The sequence below is a fragment of the Hordeum vulgare genome, chromosome 4H (genome assembly GCF_904849725.1).
Source record: "Hordeum vulgare subsp. vulgare chromosome 4H, MorexV3_pseudomolecules_assembly, whole genome shotgun sequence".
Taxonomy (NCBI): Eukaryota; Viridiplantae; Streptophyta; class Magnoliopsida; order Poales; family Poaceae; genus Hordeum; species Hordeum vulgare.
In genome coordinates, this window is record NC_058521.1 from 583,312,224 (window position 1) to 583,333,097 (window position 20,874).

At 43.3% G+C, this 20,874-nt stretch overlaps 1 protein-coding gene and 1 long non-coding RNA gene across 2 annotated transcripts; both read right to left on the reverse strand.

The window, feature by feature from the left end:
* Positions 1-14,618: 14,618 nt before the first annotated feature.
* On the reverse strand, positions 14,619-15,858 carry LOC123447272. Its single transcript, XR_006631489.1, has 2 exons — positions 15,571-15,858; positions 14,619-14,861 (listed from the first exon to the last, which is right to left on the reverse strand). It is a non-coding gene; the product is annotated as an uncharacterized LOC123447272 (long non-coding RNA).
* A 1,119-nt stretch (positions 15,859-16,977) lies between these two features.
* On the reverse strand, positions 16,978-19,713 carry LOC123450826. The gene is made up of 7 exons (XM_045127900.1): positions 19,368-19,713; positions 19,118-19,267; positions 17,848-17,941; positions 17,634-17,736; positions 17,474-17,530; positions 17,193-17,348; positions 16,978-17,094 (listed from the first exon to the last, which is right to left on the reverse strand). Exons 1-7 carry the CDS (start codon positions 19,711-19,713, stop codon positions 16,978-16,980), a joined length of 1,023 nt encoding a protein of 340 aa, XP_044983835.1.
* Positions 19,714-20,874: the final 1,161 nt, after the last annotated feature.

The following is a 20,874-nucleotide window of genomic DNA, read 5'->3' on the forward strand; positions in this document are numbered from 1 at the left end:
CGATTTCCCCCTCCGGGAGGGAAGTTTCCCCGGCAGGATCGTCCTGCCGGAGCTCTAGATTGGTTCTGCTCAAGTTCCGCCTCATGGCGGCGGCGAATCCACGAAAAGCCTCCTCTTGATTTTTTTCCTGGACGAATCCCTTCATATAGCAGAAGAGGGGTCCTAGAGGGCCAGGTAGGTGCCCACAAGCCCCCTAGGCGCGGTCAGGGGGGGTGGCCTCGCCTAGCAGGCTTGTGGCCACCTGCTGGCGCCCCTCTCACACTTCTTCGGCCCAGTATTTTTTATAATTCCCGAAAAAAATCCTTGTTGATTTTTACGGTGTTTGGAGTTGCGCAGAATAGGTATCTCAACTTCGATCCACTTTCAGGCCAGAATTCCAGCTGCCGGCATTCTCCCTCTTCATGTAAACCTTGCAAAATAAGATTGAAAAGGCATAAGAATTGTACTGTGAAGTGAAATATCAGCCCAAGAAGCGATAAATATTAGCATAAAAGCATGATGCAAAATGGACGTATCAAACCCCGGGGTTTGGTTACGGGGAACTCGTCAAAACTCGCAGTTTTGGCCTATTCTAGCCAGCTTCGTATGCTATTACTCATTGATTTTGGGTCCTGCTAGGATCCGAACGTTTCGGGAACCCCAGGGTCTGGTTACGAGGAACTCGTCAAAACTTGCAGTTTTGGCCTATTTCAGCCAATTTTGTATTCTATTAGTCACTGATTTTGGGCCCTGCTATGATCCGAACGTTTCGGGAACCCCGGGGTCCGATTACGGGGAACTCGTGAAAATTCGCAGTTTTGGCCTATTCCGGCCAGTTTTGTATGCTGTTAGTCACTGATTCTGGGTCTGGTGGGATCCGAATGTTTCGGGAACCCCGGGGTCCGGTTACAGGGAACTCGTCAAAAGTCGTAGTTTTGGCTTATTCCACCCAGTTTTGGGTCCTGCTGCGATCCGATTGTTTCAGGAACCCCGGATGTCCGGTTACGGGGAAATCGTCAAAAATCATAGTTTTGGCTTATTCCGTCTAGTTTTGTACGCTATTATTCACTGATTTTTGGTCCGGTGGGATCCAAACGTTTCGAGAACCCCGGGGTTCGGTTACGGGGAACTCGTCAAAACTCGCAGTTTTGGGCTATTCCGACCAGGTTTGTATGCTATTACTCACTAATTTTGGGCCGTGATGCGATTCGAATGTTTCGGGAACCCTCGGGTCCGGTTAGGGGAACTCATCAAAACTCACAGTTTTGGCCGATTCTGGGCAGTTTTTGATGCTATTAGTCACTGATTTGGGTCTGGTGGGATCCGAACGTTTCAGGAATCCCACGGTCTGGTTACCGGGAACTCGTCAAAACTCGTAGTTTTGGCCTATTCTAGCCACCTTTGTATGATATTACTCATTGATTTTGGGTCCTGGTGCGATCCGAACGTTTCGGGAACCCTGGGAGCTGGTTACGGGGAACTCGTTAAAACTTACACTTTTCGCCTATTCCGGCCACTTTTATATGCTATTAGTCACTTATTTTGGGACAGGTGGAATCCGAGCGTTTCGGGAACCCCGGGGTCTGGTTACGGGGAACTCGTCAAAACTCGTAGTTTTGGCTTATTCCGGCCAGTTTTGCATGCTATTAGTCACTCATTTTGGGTCCGGTGGGATCCGTACGTTTCGGGAACCCTAGGGTCCGGTTACGGGGAACTCATCGGAACTCGCAGTTTTGGCCTATTCTGGCCAGGTTTGTATGCTAGAACTCACTGATTTTGGGTGGCGATGCGATCCAAACGTTTCGGGAACCAGGGGGTCCAGTAACGGGGAACTCGTCAAAACTCGCAGTTTTGGCCTATTCTGGCCAGTTTTGGGTGCTATTAGTCACTCATTTGGGTCCGGTGGGATCCGAACATTTCATTAACCCCGGGGTCTGGTTACGGGGAACTCGTCCAAACTCGCAGTTTTGGCCTATTCTGGCCAGTTTTGTATGCTATTACTCATTGATTTTGGGTCATGCTGCGATCCGAACGTTTCGTGAACCCCGAGGTCTGTTTACGGGGTCCACCACCATATTCTATTCCACCTATAGTGCTATGTCCATGGCTCACACTCATGTATTGCGTGAGAGTTGAAAAGGTTTGAGAAAGTAAAAGTGTGAAAACAATTGCTTGACTAATACCGGGGATGTGCATGATTTAAATACGTTGTGTGGGGAGGATGGAGCATAGACAGACTATATGATATTGTAGGGATAACTCTCTTTGGCCATGTTATTTTGAGAAGACATAATTGATTTGTTAGTATGCTTGAAGTATTATTGTTCTTATGTGAACATTAAACTTTTTGTATTGAATCATACGGATCTGAATATTCATTCCACAATATATGTTAGGTAGCATTCCACATCAAAAACTCAGTTTTTATCATTTACCTACTCGAGGACGAGCAGGAATTAAGCTTGGGGATGCTAGATACGTCTCCAACGTATCTATAATTTTTGATTATTCCATGCTATTATATTATCAACTTTGGATGTTTTATATGCATGAATATGCTATTTAATATTATTTTTGGGACTAACCTATTGACCTAGAGCCCCATGCCAGTTTCTGTTTTTTCCTTGTTATTGACCTTTTTCAGATAGGAATATCGAACGGAGTCCAAATGGAATAAAACTTTCGCGACTAACCTATTGACCTAGACCCCGAAGCTTTGGAAGAAGGCCAGAAGAGCCACGAGGGAGTCACGAGCCCGGTAAGCATGCCCTACCCCCCCCGGAGGGCCTAGCAGGATCGTGACCTCCTCGCGTGGGCCCAACTGACGTAATTCCACCGCCATAAATTCCTATAAACACAGAAACCCCCAAAAAGAAACCAAGATCGAGAGTTCCGCCGCCGCAAGCCTTTGTAGCCACCAAAAACCAATCGGGAGCCCGTTTCGGCACCCTGTTGGAGGGGGAATCCATCTCCGGTGGCCATCTTCATTATCCCGGCGATCTCCATGACGAGGAGGGACTAGTTCACCCTCGGGGCTGAGGGTATGTACTAGTAGCTATGTGTTTGATCTCTCTCTCTCGTGGTCTTGAGATGTCTTGATCTCGATGTACCACGAGCTTTGCTACTATAGTTGGATCGTATGATGTTCTTCCCCCTCTACCTTCTTGTAATGAATTGAGTTTCCCCTTTGAAGTTATCTTATCGGATTGAGTCTTTAAGAACACTCGATGTATGTCTTGCACGTGTCTATCTGTGGTGACAATGGGATATTCATGTGAGTAATTGATGTATGTTTTGGTGATCAACTTGCGGGTTTCGTGACATCGGGAACCTATGCATATGGGTTGGCACACGTTTTAACTCTCTGGTAGAAACTTTGGGGCACTCTTTGAAGTTCTATGTGTTGGTTGAATAGATGATTCTGAGATTGTGTGATGCATATCGTATAATCATGACCACGGATACTTGAGGTGACAATGGAGTATCTAGGTGACATTAGGGTCTTGGTTGATGTGTGTCTTAAGGTGTTATTCTAGTACGAACTCTAGGATAGATTGAACGGAAAGAATAGCTTCGTGTTATTTTACAACGGACTCTTGAATAGATCGATCAGAAAGAATAACTTTCTGGTGGTTTCGTACCCAACAATAATCTCTTCGTTTGTTCTCCGCTATTAGTGACTTTGGAGTGACTCTTTATTGCATGTTGAGGACTAGTTATATGATCCAATTATGTTATCATTGTTGAGAGAACTTCACTAGTGAAAGTATGAACCCTAGGTCTTGTTTCCACGCATTGCAACACCGTTCGTGCTCACTTTTATTATCAATTAACTTCCTGTTTTTTTAATTTCAGATTACAAAAACCTATATCTACTATCCATATTGCACTTGTATCACCATCTCTTCGCCGAACTAGTGCACCTATACAATTTACCATTGTATTGGGTGTGTTGGGGACACAAGAGACTCTTTGTTATTTGGTTGCAGGGTTGCTTGAGAGAGACCATCTTCATCCTACGCCTCCCATGGATTGATAAACCTTAGGTCACCCACTTGAGGGAAAATTTCGACTGTCCTACAAACCTCTGCACTTGGAGGCCCAACAACGTCTACAAGGAGAAGGTTGCATAGTAGACATCAAGCTCTTTTTTGGCGCCGTTGCCGGGGAGGTTAGCGCTTGAAGGTATATCTTTAGATCTTGTAATCGAATCTTTTAGTTTCTTGTTTTATCACTAGTTTAGTCTATAAAAGAAAAGTACAAAAATGGAATTAAGGTTGCCTCATATGCTTCATCTTTTTAATGTCTTTCGTGAAAATGATGGGAAGGAAAATTGTGCTCAAGTGCTAGAAGAAGAATTACATAGAATGCTTGGCATAAAATATTTGAATGATGAGCATGATTGCAATGTTGTTAGTATGAACACTTTTAATATCCATGACGCTAATGATATGCAAAGCTACAAGCTTGGGAGTGCTATGTTTGATGAAGATGATCTTTTTAGTTCCCCCACTTTAAATGATCAAAATTATTATGATGAAAGCATGCCCCCTATATATGATGATTATTGTGATGATACTTATGCTATAAGGAAGAATGATAATAAAACTTGTCACAATTATGAGTACCCTCTTACTGAACATTACTCTTTTAATATGGAAACAATTCGTAGTGTTCAAGTCTTTTACGATACTCCCACTACTATTGATGAGAATAAATTTCCTTATGTGGAGAGTAGTAAAATTTCTATGCTTGTAGATCATGAAAAGAATGCTTTAGGTGTTGGTTATATTGTTGAATTAATTCATGATGCTACTGAAAATTATTATGAGAGAGGATCATATGCGTCTACATATTGCAATAATATCAAGCTTCCTCTCCATGTGTTGAAACTTTTGAAGTCATGCTTGTTTTATCTTCCTATGCTAGTTGATTCTTGCTCCAATAAATTGTTCGATCACAAAATTCCTATGCATAGGAAGTGTGCTAGACTTAAATGTCCTAGTCATATGCTCCATGATGCTTCCATTATGTTTCAATCCTTATCTTTTATGTGAGCATCATTGAAATCATCATGCCTAGCTTGAAAGGCATTAAATAAAAGTGTTTGTTGGGAGACAACCCAATATGTATCCTTAATGTTTTTATGTGTTCACTTGATTAAGCTACTGTATTAATCATGTTTTATTGCCTTAGTTTCAATAAAGTGCCAAGTAAAGCTGTTATGATTAGTTTGGGTGATAGTTGTTTGATCACGCTGAAAAAGACAGAAATTTTGCGCTCGCTAAATAATTTCTAATTTCTATCCAGAGAGTGATTTTATGTTGATTATTTTTGCTTTTGATTGATATACAAATTTTCATAATTTTCATAATTGTTTCAGAATTTTTGGAAGTGCAGAAGTATGGTTATTATTCAGATCATTACAGACTGTTCTGTTTTTGACAGATTCTGTTTTCAATGCATAGTTTGCTTGTTTTGGTGTTTCCATAGATTATATTGAGTACTATAATTTGAGGAAATAGTAAGATACAGTAGGGATTGTGTGAAAATAATTATGAGTCTTTTTTTGATAGTACCCAAGTGATTGATTTGCTCGTTATCATACTAACCCATCTCACAAAGTTCCGTTAAGTTTTGTGTTGTGAAGTTTTCAAGTTTTCGGTAGAGTTTCGATGGACTATGGAACAAGGAGTGGCAAGATCCTAAGCTTGGGGACGCCCAAGGCACCCCAAAGCCATATTGAAGTACACCAAAGATCCTAAGCTTGGGGATGCCCCGGGAAGGCATCCCCTCTTTCGTCTTCAATCCATCGATAACTTTACTTGGGGCTATATTTTTATTCACCACATGATATGTGTTTTGTTTGGAGCATCATATTATTTTATTAATACTGGCTTGATTTTATTTAGATTAATGTTTTTCATCATTTAGTTCAATTAAAATGCCAAGGATAGCCTGTACCATGCTTAATTTGCAAGTATAGGAGTTGTTTTTCCTAAACAGAAAGTTTGCTTGTAGTGCACAAATTCCGTAAAATTTTCTGTATGTCGGAATAGCTTGAAATTGGGATACAGTATGCTCTTATAAATTATATACAGCGCGGAATGTTTTTCAGATTTTTTGGAGTTAATTAAGTATGGATCTTGCTGCATTCTTTACATACCGTTCTGTTTAGGCAGATTGCTGTTATGTTTCATTGTTTGCATATGTTTGCTTGTTTAATGATCCTATTTGAGGATAGGAGTTTTAAATATGGAGAGGCATTTAGTATGCAATGTCAAATAATAATTTTAGTGATTTACTACAGTAGAGGATGATAAAGTTTTGCATTAATTTATACTAACCTATCTCACAAGTTCTTGTTGAGTTTTGTGTGGATGAAGTTTTTTAGATTTTGGAAACCATCGTATGAGAGGAATTAAGGAGACACAAAACCTCAATCTTCGGGATGCCCAAGGCATCCCCAATTCATATTTCAAGAAGTCTCAAGCACCTAAGCTTGGGGATGCCCCGGATGGCATCCCACCTTTCTTCTTCAAACAATTATCGGTTAGTATAGGTTGAACCTAAGTTTTTGCTTCTTCACATGATTCGTGATATCCTTGGAGTGTCAATTTATTTTGTTTGAATAAGGTACTTAGGATTTTAAATTCTTAGATGGGAGAGTCTTCATATAGCCAAATAATTATTCAACTACTCATTGAGCTTCACTTATATCTTTTGGAGTAGTTTGCCTTTTGCTCTAGTACTTCACGTATATCTTTGTAGAGCATTGCGATGATTCTATTTTATAGAAGTAGTTGAACTCTCATGCTTCACTTATATTATTTTGAGATTCTTAAACAGCATGGTAATTTGCTTAGGTTATGCATCTGGTCCTAATATGATGGGCATCCAAGAGGGATATAATAAAAGCTTTCATATAGAGTGCATCAAATACTATGAGAAGTTTGATTCTTTGCACGTAGTTTTGAGATATAAGGATGGTTATATTAGAGTCATGCTAGTGAGTAATCGTGGATTGGTAGAAATACTTGTGTTAGAGTTTGTGATTCCCGTAGCATGCACGTATGGTGAACCATTATGTGATGAGATCGGAGCATGATTTATTTATTGAGTGTCATCCTTTGTGTGGAGGTCGGGATCGCGTGATGGTTAACTCCTGCCAACCCTTCCCCTAAGAGCATGCGTCTAATACTTTGCTTCGATAGCTAATAAAATTTTGCAATAAGTATGTGAGTTCTTTATGACTAATGTTGAGTCCATGGATTATACACTCTCACCCTTCCACCATTGCTAGCCTCTCTAGTACCGCGCAACTTTCGCCGGTGCAAACAGCCACCATATATCCTTCCTCAAAACAGCCACTATACCTACCCATCATGGAATTTCCATAGCCATTCCAAGATATATTACCATGCAACTTCCACCATTCCGTTTATTATGACACGCATCATCATTGTCATATTGCTTTGCATGATCATGTAGTTGACATCGTATTTGTGGCAAAGCCACGTTCATATCTTTCATACATGTCACACATGAGTCATTGCACATCCCGGTACACCACTAGAGGCATTCATATAGAGTCATAACTTTTGTTCTAAGAATCGAGTTGTAAGTAAATAAAAGTGTGATTATCATCATTATTAGAGCATTGTCCCATGTGAGTAAAGGAAGGAAGCTATGATTCCCTCACAAGTTGGGATGAGACTCTAGACTATAAAAATAAAAAAAAGAGGCCGAAGAGCCCACAATAAAATGAAAAAATGAAGAAAAAAAGAGGCCAAAGAGCCCAAACAAAAAACAGAGAAAAAGAGAGAAGGGACAATGCTACTATCCTTTACCACACTTGTGCTTCAAAGTAGCACCATGATCTTCATGATAGAGAGTCTCATATATTGTCACTTTCATATACTAGTGGAAATTTTTGTTATAGAACTTGGCTTGTATATTCCAGTGATGGGCATGCTCAATTGCCCTAGGTCTTCGTGAGCAAGCGAGTTGGATGCACACCCACTTATTTTCTTTTTGAGCTTTCATAAACGTATAGCTCATGTGCATCTCTTGCATGGCAATCCCTACTCACTCACATTGATATCTATTGATGGGCATCTCCATAGCCCGTTGATACGCCTAGTTGATGTGACCATCTCCTCCTTTTTGCCTCACAACCACCACCATATTCTATTCCACCTATAGTGTTATGTCCATGGCTCACGCTCATGTATTGCGTGAGAGTTGAAAAGGTTTGAGAAAGTAAAAGTGTGAAAACAATTGCTTGACTAATACTGGGGTTGTGCATGATTTAAATACGTTGTGTGGGGAAGATGGACATAGACAGACTATATGATATTGTAAGGATAACTCTCTTTGGCCATGTTATTTTGAGAAGACATGATTGCTTTGTTAGTATGCTTGAAGTATTATTGTTCTTATGTCAACATTAAACTTTTTGTCTTGAATCATACGGATCTGAATATTCATGCCACAATATATGTTAGGTAGCATTCCACATCAAAAATTTAGTTTTTATCATTTACCTACTCGAGGACGAGCAGGAATTAAGCTTGGGGATGCTTGATACGTCTCCAACGTATCTATAATTTTTGATAGTTCCATGCTATTATATTATCAACTTTGGATGTTTTATATGCATGAATATGCTATTTTATATTATTTTTGGGACTAACCTATTGACCGAGAGCCCCATGCCAGTTTCTGTTTTTTCCTTCTTTTTGACCTTTTCAAATAGGAATATCGAACGGAGTCCAAATGGAATAAAACTTTCGCGATGATTTTTTTGGACCAAAAGAGACCCCCTAAGCTTTGGAAGAAGGCAGAAGAGCCACGAGGGAGTCACGAGCCCGGTAAGCGCGCCCTACCCCCCCCCCCCCCCCCACCCCCGGAGGGCTTAGCAGCCTTGTGACCTCCTCGTGGGCCTAACTTATGTAATTCCACCGCCATAAATTCCAATAAATACAGAAACCCCCAAACAGAAACCTAGATCGGGAGTTCCGCCGCCGCAAGCCTTTGTAGCCAACAAAAACCAATCGGGATCCCGTTTCGGCACCCTCTTGGAGGGGAATCCATCTCCGGTGGCCATCTTCATCATCCCGGCGATCTCCATGACGAGGAGGGAGTAGTTCACCCTCGGGGCTGAGAGTCACCCACTTGAGGGAATATTGCTACTTACCTACAAACCTCTGCACTTGGAGGCCCAACAACGTTTACAAGGAGAAGGTTGCATAGTAGACATCAGGAACCCAGGGTCCGGTTACGGGAAACTCGTCAAAACTCATAGTTTTGGCCTATTCTCGCCAGTTTTGTATGTATTAGACACTGATTTTGGGTCCCGATGTGATCTTAATATTTCACAACCCCGGGGTCCGGTTATGGGGAACTGGTCAAAACTCACAGTTTTGGCCTATTCCGACCAGTTTTGTATGCTTAGTCACTGATTTTGGGTCTGGTGGGATTTGAATGTTTCGGGAACCCCCGGGTCCGGTTACGGGGAACTCGTCGAAACTCATAGTTTTGGCCTATTCTGGCCAGTTTTGTATGCTTAGTCACTGATTTTGGGTCCCGATGAGATCCGAATGTTTCGAGAACCCCGGGGTCCGGTTACGGGGAACTCGTCAAAACTCGCAGTTTTGGCCTATTCCGACCAGTTTTGTATGCTATTAGTCACTGATTTTCGGTCCGGTGGGATCCGAAAGTTTTGGGAAACAAGGGGTTCGGTTACTAGGAACTCGTCAAAACTCGTAGTTTTGGCGTATTCCGTCTAGTTTTGTATGCAATTAGTCACTGATTTTAGGTCCTACTGCGATCCGAACGTTCCGGGAACCCCGGGGTTCGGTTATGGAGAACTCGTCAAAACTCACAGTTTTGGCCTATTGTGGGCAATTTTGTATGCTATTAGTCACTGATTTTGGGTGCTGCTGCGATTCGAACATTCCGGGAAACCCAGGGTCCAGTTACGGGGAATTCGTCAAAACTCATAGTTTTGGCCTATTCTAGCTACTTTTGTATGCCATTAGTCACTGATTTTGGGTCCCGACGTGATCCGAAGGTTTCGGGAACCCCGGGGTTCGGTTAAGGGGAACTCGCCAAAACTCATAGTTTTGCCTATTCCGGACAGTTTTGTATGCTATTACTCACTGATTTTGGGTCCTGCTGCGATCCAAATATTTCGCGAACCCCGGGGTCCTGTTATGGAGGACTCGTCCAAACTCTCAGTTTTGGCCTATTGAGGGCTATTTTGTATGCTATTAGTCACTGATTTTGGGTCCTGCTGTGATCCGAACATTCCGGGAACCCCAGGGTCCGGTTACGGGGAACTCGTCAATACTCATAGTTCTGGCCTATTCTGGTCAGTTTCGTATGCTATTAGTCACTGATTTTGGGTCCCGATGTGATTCGAATGTTTCGGGAACCCCGGGGTCCAGTTACGGGGAACTCGTCAAAACTTGAAGTTTTGGCCTATTTTGGCCAACTTTATATACTATTACTCATTGATTTTGGGTCCTGCTCCGGTCCGAACATTTCGGGAATCCCGGTGTCTGGTTACGGGGAACGGGTCAAGACTTGCTTTTTTGGCCTATTCCGGCCAGTTTTGTATGCTATTACTCACTGATATTGGGTCCTACTGCGATCCAAACATTTAGGGAACCCCGGGGTCCGATTACGGGGAACTCGTGAAAACTCGCACTTTTGGCCTATTCCGGCCAGTTTTGTATGCATTCACTGATTTTGGGTCCTGCTGTGTTCTGAATGTTTCGCGAACCCCGGGGTCCAGTTAGGGGGAACTCATAAAGACTCGCAGTTTTGCCTATTCTCGCCACTTTTGTATGCTATTACTCACTGATTTTGTGTCCTGCTGCGATCCGAATGTTTCGGGAAACCCGGGGTCACGTAACGGAGAACTCGTCAAAATTCGCAGTTTTCGCTTATTACCGTCAGTTTTTTATGTTATTAGTCATTGATTTTGGGTCCTGTTGGGGTCCTAATGTTTCAGGAACCCTGGGTTCGGTTATGGGGAACTGACTAAGGCACACAGTTTTGGCCTATTCTCGGTAGTTTTGTATGCTATTACTCATTGATTTTGGGCCTGCTGCGATCCGAAAGTTTTGGGAACCCCGGGGTTCGGTTACGGAGAACTCATCAAAACTCACAGTTTTGGCCTATTCTGGGTAGTTTGTATACTATTACTCACTGATTTTGGGTCGTGCTGCGGTCGGAATGTTTCGGGAAACCCAGTGTCTGGTTACAGGGAACAGGTCAAAACTTGTTGTTTTGGCCTATTCCGGACAGTTTTGTTTGCTATTACTCACTGATTTTGGGTCCTGTTGCGATCCGAATGTTTAGGGAACCCTGGGGTCTGGTTACGGGGAACTCGTGAAAACTCGCACATTTGGCCTATTCCGGCCAGTTATGTATGCTATTAGCCACTGATTTTGGTCCGGTGTGATCCGAACGTTTTGGGAACCCCGGTGTTCGATTACGGGGAACTCGTCAAAACTCGTAGTTTTGCCTTATTCCGGCCAGTTTTGTATGCTATTAGTTACCGATTTTGGGTCCGGTTACGGGGAACTCACCAAAACTCGCAGTTTTGGCCTATTCCGGCTAGTTTTGTATGCTATTACTCACCGATTTTGGGTCGTGCTGTGATCCAAACGTTTCGGGAACCCCGGGGTCCGGTTACAGGGGACTGTTTAAAACTCGCAGTTTTGGCCTATTCCGGACAGATTTGTATGCTATTAGTCACTCATTTTGAGTCCGGCGGGATCTAAATGTTTCGGGAACCCCATGGTCCGGTTACGGGGAGCTCGTCAAAACTCGCAGTTTTGGCCTATTCTGGCCACCTTTGTATGTTCTTACTCATTGATTTTGGGTCCTGCTGCGATCCGAACGTTTTGGGAACCCCGGAGTCAGGTTACGGGGAACTCGTCAAAACATGCAGTTTTGCCCTATTCCGACCAGTTTTGTATGCTATTACTCACTGATTTTAGGTCCTGCTGCGATCCAAACGCTTCGGGAACCCAGGGGTTCTGTTTCGGAGAACTCGTCAAAACTCACAGTTTTGGCCTATTGTGGGCAATTTTGTATGCTATTAGTCACTGATTTAGGGCCCTGCTGCGATCCGAACATTCTAGGAAACCCAGGGTCCGGTTACGTGGAATTCGTCAAAACTCATAGTTTTGGCCTATTCAAGCCAGTTTTGTATGCTATTACTCATAGATTTTGGGTCCTGCTGCGATCCGAACGTTTGGGGAACCCCGGTGTCCGGTTACGAGGAACTCGTCAAAACATGCAGTTTTGGCCTATTTCGACCAGTTTTGTATGCTATTAGTCACTGATTTTTGGTCCTGCTGCGATCCAAATGTTTCAGAAACCCCGGGGTCCCGTTACGGGGAACTCCTCAGAACTCGCAGTTTTGGCCTATTTTGTCTAGTTTTGTATGCTATTACACATTAATTTTGGGTCCTGCTGCGATTCGAACGTTTCGGGAACCCCAGGGTACGGTTATGGGGAATTCGTCAAAACTCATAGTTTTGGCTTATTCCGGCCAGTTTTGTATGCTATACTCACTGATTTTGGGTCCTACTATGATCCGAACGTTTCGGGAACGCTGGGGTCCAGTAAGGGGGAACTCGTCAAAACTCGCAGTTTTGGCCTATTCGGCTAGTTTTGTATGCTATTACTAACTCGGGCCCTGCTGTGATCCGAACATTTCGGAATTCCCCGGGGTCCGGTTATAGGGAACTCGTTAAAAGTCACAGTTTTGTCCTATTCCGCAAAGATGTGTATGCTATTAGTCATTGGTTTTGGGTCCGGCGGGATCTAAATATTTCGGGAACGCCACGGTCCGGTTACGGGGAGCTCGTCCAAACTCGCAGTTTTAGCCTATTCTGGCCAGCTTTGTACGTTATTACTCATTGATTTTGGGTCCTGCTGTGATCTGAACGTTTGGGGAACCCCGGGGTCAGGTTATAGGTTACTCGTCAAAACTTGCCGTTTTGGCCTATTCCGACCATTTTTGTATGCTATTACTCACTGATTTTAGGTACTGCTGCAATCCGAACGTTTCGAGAACCCCGGGGTTCGGTTACTGTGAACTCGTCAAAACTCATAGTTTTGGCCTATTGTGGGCAATTTTGTATGCTATTAGTCACCGATTTTGGGTCCTGCTGCGATCCGAACATTCCAGTAAACCCAGGGTCCGGTTACGGGGAATTCGTCAAAACTCATAGTTTTGGCCTATTCTAGCTAGTTTTGTATGCTATTAGTCACTGATTTTGAGTCCCGATGTGATGTCAACATTTCAGGAACCCCGGGGTCTGGTTACGGGGAACTCATCAAAACTCATAGTTTTCGCTTATTCCGGCCAGTTTTGTAAGCTATTACTCACTGATTTTGGGTCCTGCTGCGATCCTAACGTTTGGGGAACCTCGGTGTCCGGTTACGGGGAACTCGTCAAAACATACAGTTTTGGCCTATTTCGACCAGTTTTGTATGCTATTAGTCACTGATTTTGGGTCCTGCTGCGATCCAAATGTTTCAGAAACCCCGGGGTCCCGTTACGGGGAACTCCTCAAAACTCGCAGTTTTGGCCTATTTTGTCTAGTTTTGTATGCTATTACACACTAATTTTGGGTCCTGCTGCGATCCGAACGTTTCGGGAACCCCGATGTATGGTTAAGGGGAATTCGTCAAAACTCACAGTTTTGGCTTATTCCGGCCAGTTTTGTATGTTATACTCACTGATTTTGGGTCCTACTATGATCTGAGCGTTTCGGGAACCCCGGGGTCCGGTAACGGGGAACTCGTCAAAACTCGCAGTTTTGGCCTATTCGGCTAGTTTTGTATGCTATTACTAACTCGGGCCTTATTGTGATCTGAACGTTTCGGGAACCCCGGGGTCCGGTTAGCCGAAACTCGTCAAAACTCGCAGTTTTGGCCTATTCCAGCCATATGTGTATGCTACTACACTACAAGGAATATGCTAATACACGACGTTATTTTTTCGTCGCTACATCGTCACGGTTTTTAATTTACGACGATCTCACGACGAAAAATCAAGCGTCGAAAACGGAGCGTCAGAAATGAACAGCAGCGACGTTTTGATCAAAATCGTCGTAACTTTTACGACGATTCCTGGGTCGTCGTAACCTTTATGACGATCCTAAATCGTCGTTGGGAATCAAACCCAATCCTACGTGGCAGTCCTACGTGGCAAAATTACGACGAAATCAAAACATCATGGTTGAAATCAGCCCAACCCATTTGATCACATGGGCTGGTCCAGTTCGGTGCTTTACGTGGGCCGATCCCATTAAAATAGCCCATTGTGTAATTTTTTTCCTATGCTTTGATTACCTACACGGGCCTGGGCCAACAATTCGGCCTTTTTAATTTCTAAACTATAGCCTTTTACTATCCATTTCTTTTTTGGGCCTCAACCTTTTTTACGCATTTCTATTTATATTTCAGCTTAATGGCTGCCAATAGATTGAGTTCCTCTTTTCAAAGCCCAAATAAATTTTGTTCAATAGACATTTTGACCAATTCTAGATTTTACCCATGCCTATTTTTACCAAATAAAATTTATATCATCAACATAAAACCATCCCAGATTCAATGCCAACGTATTTTCCAATTAGGATAGTATTATAAGAATATGTACATAACTCCCAGCATTTGAATTTTGTTTGCATGCAAATATACATCAAATTCTTAGCAAAATGAGCACTACATCTAAATACCAAGAAAATTCAGCATCAGAAGAATGTGCATGCATGCCTATATATGGCATGCCTTGCTTTCTTCTTACTTCTTCGTCATAGTGCTCGCGATGAAACATGAATGAAGGCCATCATCTGAATGTTATAAAATAGAATGATTAGAAGCAAAAGAAAACCACATCTGACAACATGTTAAGTTGGATGCAGTCTGTACACAAACAAAAATAGAAGAACAAAAACGATGCATAGTTATCGGTGATACTAGTGATTGCGCACAATCTGTAAATACATTATATTAGTGACAAACATCATCATAAAGATGACAATGGGGATACATGTATGCACCAAAATGAGAAGTTATTTTGTATTTGAGAAACAGAAAATAGTTCAACATTGCAAACCTTGTTGTTCTACAACGTTTGGAATTAAGTTGTTCATTAGAATGTTCAGTTTCTCCATATAACGTGGGTTTATTTTCAGATAAATTGATGCAAGTATTTTTCTAGTAATTGTAGTTGAAATCAATTACATGTTCCGAAATGTTGTTAGGCTACAATACGACGGAGAAATCAACAGAATGGAATAAATTATGGGGACCAACTCATATAACACAAATTAGTTAAAAACTTTAAAATGCTACATATATGGGATTCTGTTGTTCCTTTTCACCACTACAGGTGACTAGCAATGTTGGTAGTTGGTGGGGCAAATTATTTATTTTTTCAGCGGTCGTTTAAGAATTTTTTGCAGTTTTCAATCAAAATATTTAAGACTTTCTGAGCTTGCATTGCTGTTTGCTATGCATGGAGCTACAAGAAACAATGGATGAATGGAAAGAATGGACCTGCAAAGTAGTATCTGGAATGTGTCTGCACTATGAACTGATAGGTAGACTTGTGACTGCTCATAAAGTGATGCCCCCAATGTTCAGTCACCTCACAGTAAGCAGCTATTTAATACGAAGATGCCAATATACAGGTTACTCCATCAAATGACACACCTCAGGTTCAGGAAACATACTTGCCTAATAAGGTGGATTTCAACCAGTTTTTGTCAATCTAATAAAGCTCGCATGGTAATCGGAATTTTAACAGACAATTAAAACACAAACTAGTCATTAACTGGTACTTGGCCAAATACAGTAGTTTCCCAAATCATGAACTAGTTACTAACTATATTTAGCTAAATACAGTATGTTCTTGAGAAGGCTAGTCGTGAATAACACAGATAGTCCAAAATCAATTGCGTGTAGAGGTGAACTTATCTTCTTATTTGAATGTAAGAAGTTCTCTAGTTTAAGGTCCCGATGGATGACACCATTTTTATGGCACATCTGTCACAGTATAATAGCAAGAATACATGTCAGATGTCATAAAACTATCCAATATTGGAAGAAACACTGGTGAAACAAAAAGATGGACTCAAGTTAAAAAAATGATGGAAGACTAAAAAGTTTTCAATGACATGACAAATTACAGAATACTCAGAGAAGCATGTACATATTTTGTACCTCTAGAGTTCAACATGGCAATGCTATAGGACAGTAAGGCAATAGACTGGAACTCAGATTGTTCTACACAAATATATTAACAGTCCAAACTGGACCTAAACAGGTAGTTATATACTTATATGTACATAGCACATCATTTTCAGCTCTGTATTACTGATAATAAATTGGAATTCTGATGCCGCCATTCATGTCTGATGGACTAAAAATGCCCCTTGTCTTTCTTTGTCTAGAATTATATATATACTCTGTATGCAAGTTACCTTAATAAAGAAACAAGAATACAAGATAGCCAATGAAATTAAGAATCATTCTTTAGCAGCAGATCAAACAAAATTTTTAATGCTCCTTGAATTCGTAAGTCCAAAACTAACTCCTAAGCTCGAGAATGTGCAAATGCTTCTATAAAAGCTTCAGACCACCAGTAACATCGTAAACCATGTATGTCGGCACTCCTAACAGCTACTGGATGTCTAAACTGAACTACTGCGTCCCTAAACCTGGAATCATATAGATAGACGGGTTGCTGAAGTTTCATATAGATTTTTGTGCCTACAGATTACACACCTCAATCGCGTAGTATTTCTCAAAGAAACACTGTATCTGGCAAGTGACGATACTGAACAAAGATACTGATGATATTCAGTTTTGGCTCCTGAGACTCTCAGAATAAGATTAACAGCGACGCGGGCACCAGGACCCAGGACACCAAAATTATGTACCCTTGAATGAACATAGAACAAGTTAGAAGCAAGTCAAGCAGCATTCGACCCTACCACGATAAATGTGATGAAATATCCACATGTTGTCATGCAAATCTTGCACGATAAGCTCCAGGTTAGGAGGCTGCATCGAGTAATCCTACAAGTTCCAAGGACATAACATATGTATGAGCTGAAGCACTCATAAAGAGTAACAAAGTAGATAAAAGAAAATGTGGACAAGATGCTGATATATACCAGCTGTGGGAACAGCTTCCCTGCGGCTTTTCGAGGCACCGAGAACCCGCCGTGCGTGCTCATATCGCTCGCGGTCAAGTTCTTGCAGAAATACTCGACCGGGTGCTTACTCTTGGCATAGCTGCCGAGAGGCTGGATCGGGAACACATCGGTTTCCTGAAATTCACAGAATCTTCGAATCAGATGACAGTTTTATTACACTTTCAGTGAACAATGTAGAATAATTCAGCTCAGCTTGAACTGAACTTTTTCACCAAGTTCCATTTCTTCACAGTACTTACAGAGTTTACTGGTTGCAGCGTCATCTGTGCATACACCTCATCGGTATCCTTGTCAGCCTGTGCAAACCCCAAACAAGAAATCCAGCATTTATCAGGGATAATGTTAATGCATAAGGCCACTAACTCCTATTCCATCTGTAGATGAACTGTGTGCGCTTACATGCATGGTGATGTTGTGGACTTGGCATAGCAGCTGCGACGGCAGGCTCGGGTAGTTGGGGATGCGGGAGTTGGGTGTCTTCTTGGTTGGTGGTGGCCGCGACCTGCCAGATCAAGAAAAACCTCAGCAAACCATGCATGAAGTCAAGTGAAGTGATCTAAACCAGATGAACGGAGCAGGAATGTTGGTGCGGTAGAAGGATGCAAACGGGGACCTGCTCAGTGTGGCCCTGTGGGAAGTAGTAGACGAGGCTCCCGCGCTGCGGCAGGCAGACGAGCGGGCCGGTGCAGGCGTGCCAGAGCTCCGAGTTGATCACCTTCTTGGCGCCCTGCGCCTCCCACTGCTCCTTGGCCTGGTTGAGGCGGTGGCGGCAATGCTTGGCCCCGGACGGGTCGTCGTGTTCTTCATACACATTAGAATCACTACTCATCAAGCACGACTATAAAACCAACAGAAACTTAGCTGGACTCATCAAATAAACTGATGTACGGACCAAGCGTTAACTTGCGTGTAGTTCTACACACCTATACGTCTCATAGAAAAGATTCTGACCGAATGTACTAACATGGGTGCAGCCAAGGGTAAAGCATCAGTGGACGTATGATGAGTTCAGCATATGCTTATGTTAGCAACATGATACACTTAGCCTATTCTTCATTTTTTTTCGCTATAGAATTAAACATTGAGGGCCTGCACGTGCTCAGAATGTCATGCCTTTTAGGATTCACATACTTCCTTTTGCTTTTAGCTTTGCGTACCACACTCACAGTTTACAAACCCACTTTTGCTGCATGTATCAATATTCAGACTGCTTACGAAATCACTGATTTTCAAAGATGGAATACTTGATAAAATGTTTATTCATCAACTTCTAGGAGTGATACATTGAGAATTCTCACATAAAAATATTAGATATATACTGATCAGTTCAGATTTCAGCCACTACATGAGATGATGCTAGGAGGGAGGAGATCTGCTGCTGCTGCTGGGGAGATCTTGTCACCCCCCGGGAGCACTGTTGGTGGCCCGGGTAAAAAGGCCAGTGGCTACATACATGTTGCATGCATATTCACTTATTCAATCGGTCAGGAACTTGGCCGGGATGACCAATTATTCAGGCCAGGCTTGCGTTGAGGCTGAGCTCTAAATTATTGCAGATGTTCTTGTTATTATTATCGCACTCAGTAATGCATTATGCATGTATGGGAAATGGAAAATGCGTCCACAGTGGGGGGGGGCACTGTGCCTGCACGAGGGCCACTACAGGTTAGCCGCATTGTGGTGATTAGTTGTCATTTTGGCCTCAGCATCGCTCTAAGAAACACAAGTCTCAACGTGGCTTGCGTATGGTTTCTTGTGGTGTTACTGCAGCCCATCTTCTCCTTTGCTTGAACATATCATACTCTAGTACTAGATCAGCTGGAACAAATCAAGTGTCTAATGTAAATGATCAAGAAAGAAAGAAAGAAAAAGAAGAGTACTACCCAGGCAGGAGTCGGGGGCGGGCTGCCAGTCCTCGTCAAAGGCGGCTGGCGGCAACTCCACCTCGACCAGCGCCATCTTGGGCTCCACCCGCTGCATGAGCGCCCTGCCCTTGGCGTTCACCACCAACCACTTCTGGTCCCACCTGAACCCTGCAGTCCATCCATGGGAGCCATCAGATCAGAGCGAGCTCAGCGCGACACGGGAAAATGATTGGTTTCGGTGAAGCTGGGGGACAACAGTAGCTAGTACCGGTGGCGGTGACGGGGGCCTGCGGCACGGAGACGCCCTTGAAGGACTTGACGGGGTATATGAGGATGGACGCCAATGTCGCCGCCGGCTCCCCCGACGGCCCCTCCTCCTCGCCGCCGCCAGTGCCGAGGATGGAGGAGAGGAAGGATGCCGCCTTCTCCATATCGAGAAGTACGCGAGGAGGGAGTGAGTGCAGTGCAGAGAGTGGTGACTGGAGAAGCGACAGCGACAAGCGCAAGCTCGGCGCCTTATGTGAAACACGAGCCGCCCGCCGCTGGCGCGTGTGTGGCCTCTGTGCATAGGGGGCGGCGGTGGAGATTGCTCGCTGGCAGATCCCCATGCCCATGCGTGTATCACACACACCACCGTCAGCGCCATGCGAATCGGTCGGCGGGGGGCCGATGTGGAGGAGGGGAGGGAGATCTGGAGGAAGGGGAGGGAGATCTGAGGGAGGGGAGGGGAGCTTACACGTGATTCACCCTTGACACCGGCCAGGAGAGGGAGGGTGCAGACCGGCGGCGAGGGGAGAGGGAGGTGGGTGGCGGATTTGGATCGGGGAGCTGTGGTGGGAGGCGGCGGCGAGGGGAGAGGGTGGTGGGTGGCGGATCTGGATTGGGGAGATGGCTAGGTTTCGTGTGCGTGCGAGAGAGGGGAGATGTTTTCTGTGAGAGAGAGAGAGGGAGGGAGATGTTTTCTGCCATAGAATAGGATGGACCGATGGATGTATGGATGGATGGGATGGAGAGATAGATGGATGGATGGATGGATGGATGCCATGTCATCGATCCGTGGGAAGGGTTCTGAGTGTTTACGATATTTTTATGATCGTCGTAAAAGTTATGACGATCTCATTTTATGTGGTTACGACGTTTTTCACTCACATCGTCGTAATTTATATGTAGATTAGATCCCCTCAAACGGTTTACGACAATCCCAGATGAAATCGTTGTAGATTTATGACGAATTCATCAACGACATCTTAAAAAACATCATGTATGAGCATATTTCTTATAGTGTTAGTCATTGATTTTGGGTCCGTCGGGATCCGAATGTTTCGGGAACTCCGGGGTCCGGTTACGGGGCACTCGTCAAAACTCGTAGTTTTGGCCTATTCTGGCCAGCGTTGTATTCTTAGTCACTAATTTTGGGTCCAGTGGGATTTGAATGTTTCGGGAACCCTCGGGTCCTGTTACGGGGAACTCATCGAAACTCATAGTGTTGGCCTATTCTGGCCAGTTTTTTATGCTTAGTCACTGATTTTGGGTCCCGATGTGATCCGAATGTTTTGGGAACCCCGAGGTCCATGTTGGAATTATGACCTAGAGGCAATAATACATATAGTTATTATTATAATTCCTGTATCAAGATAATCGTTTATTATCCATGCTATAATTGTATTGAATGAAGACTTATATGCATGTGTGGATACATAGACAAAACACTGTCCCTAGCAAGCCTCTAGTTATCTAGCCAGTTGATCAAAGATAGTCAGGGTCTTCTCAATATG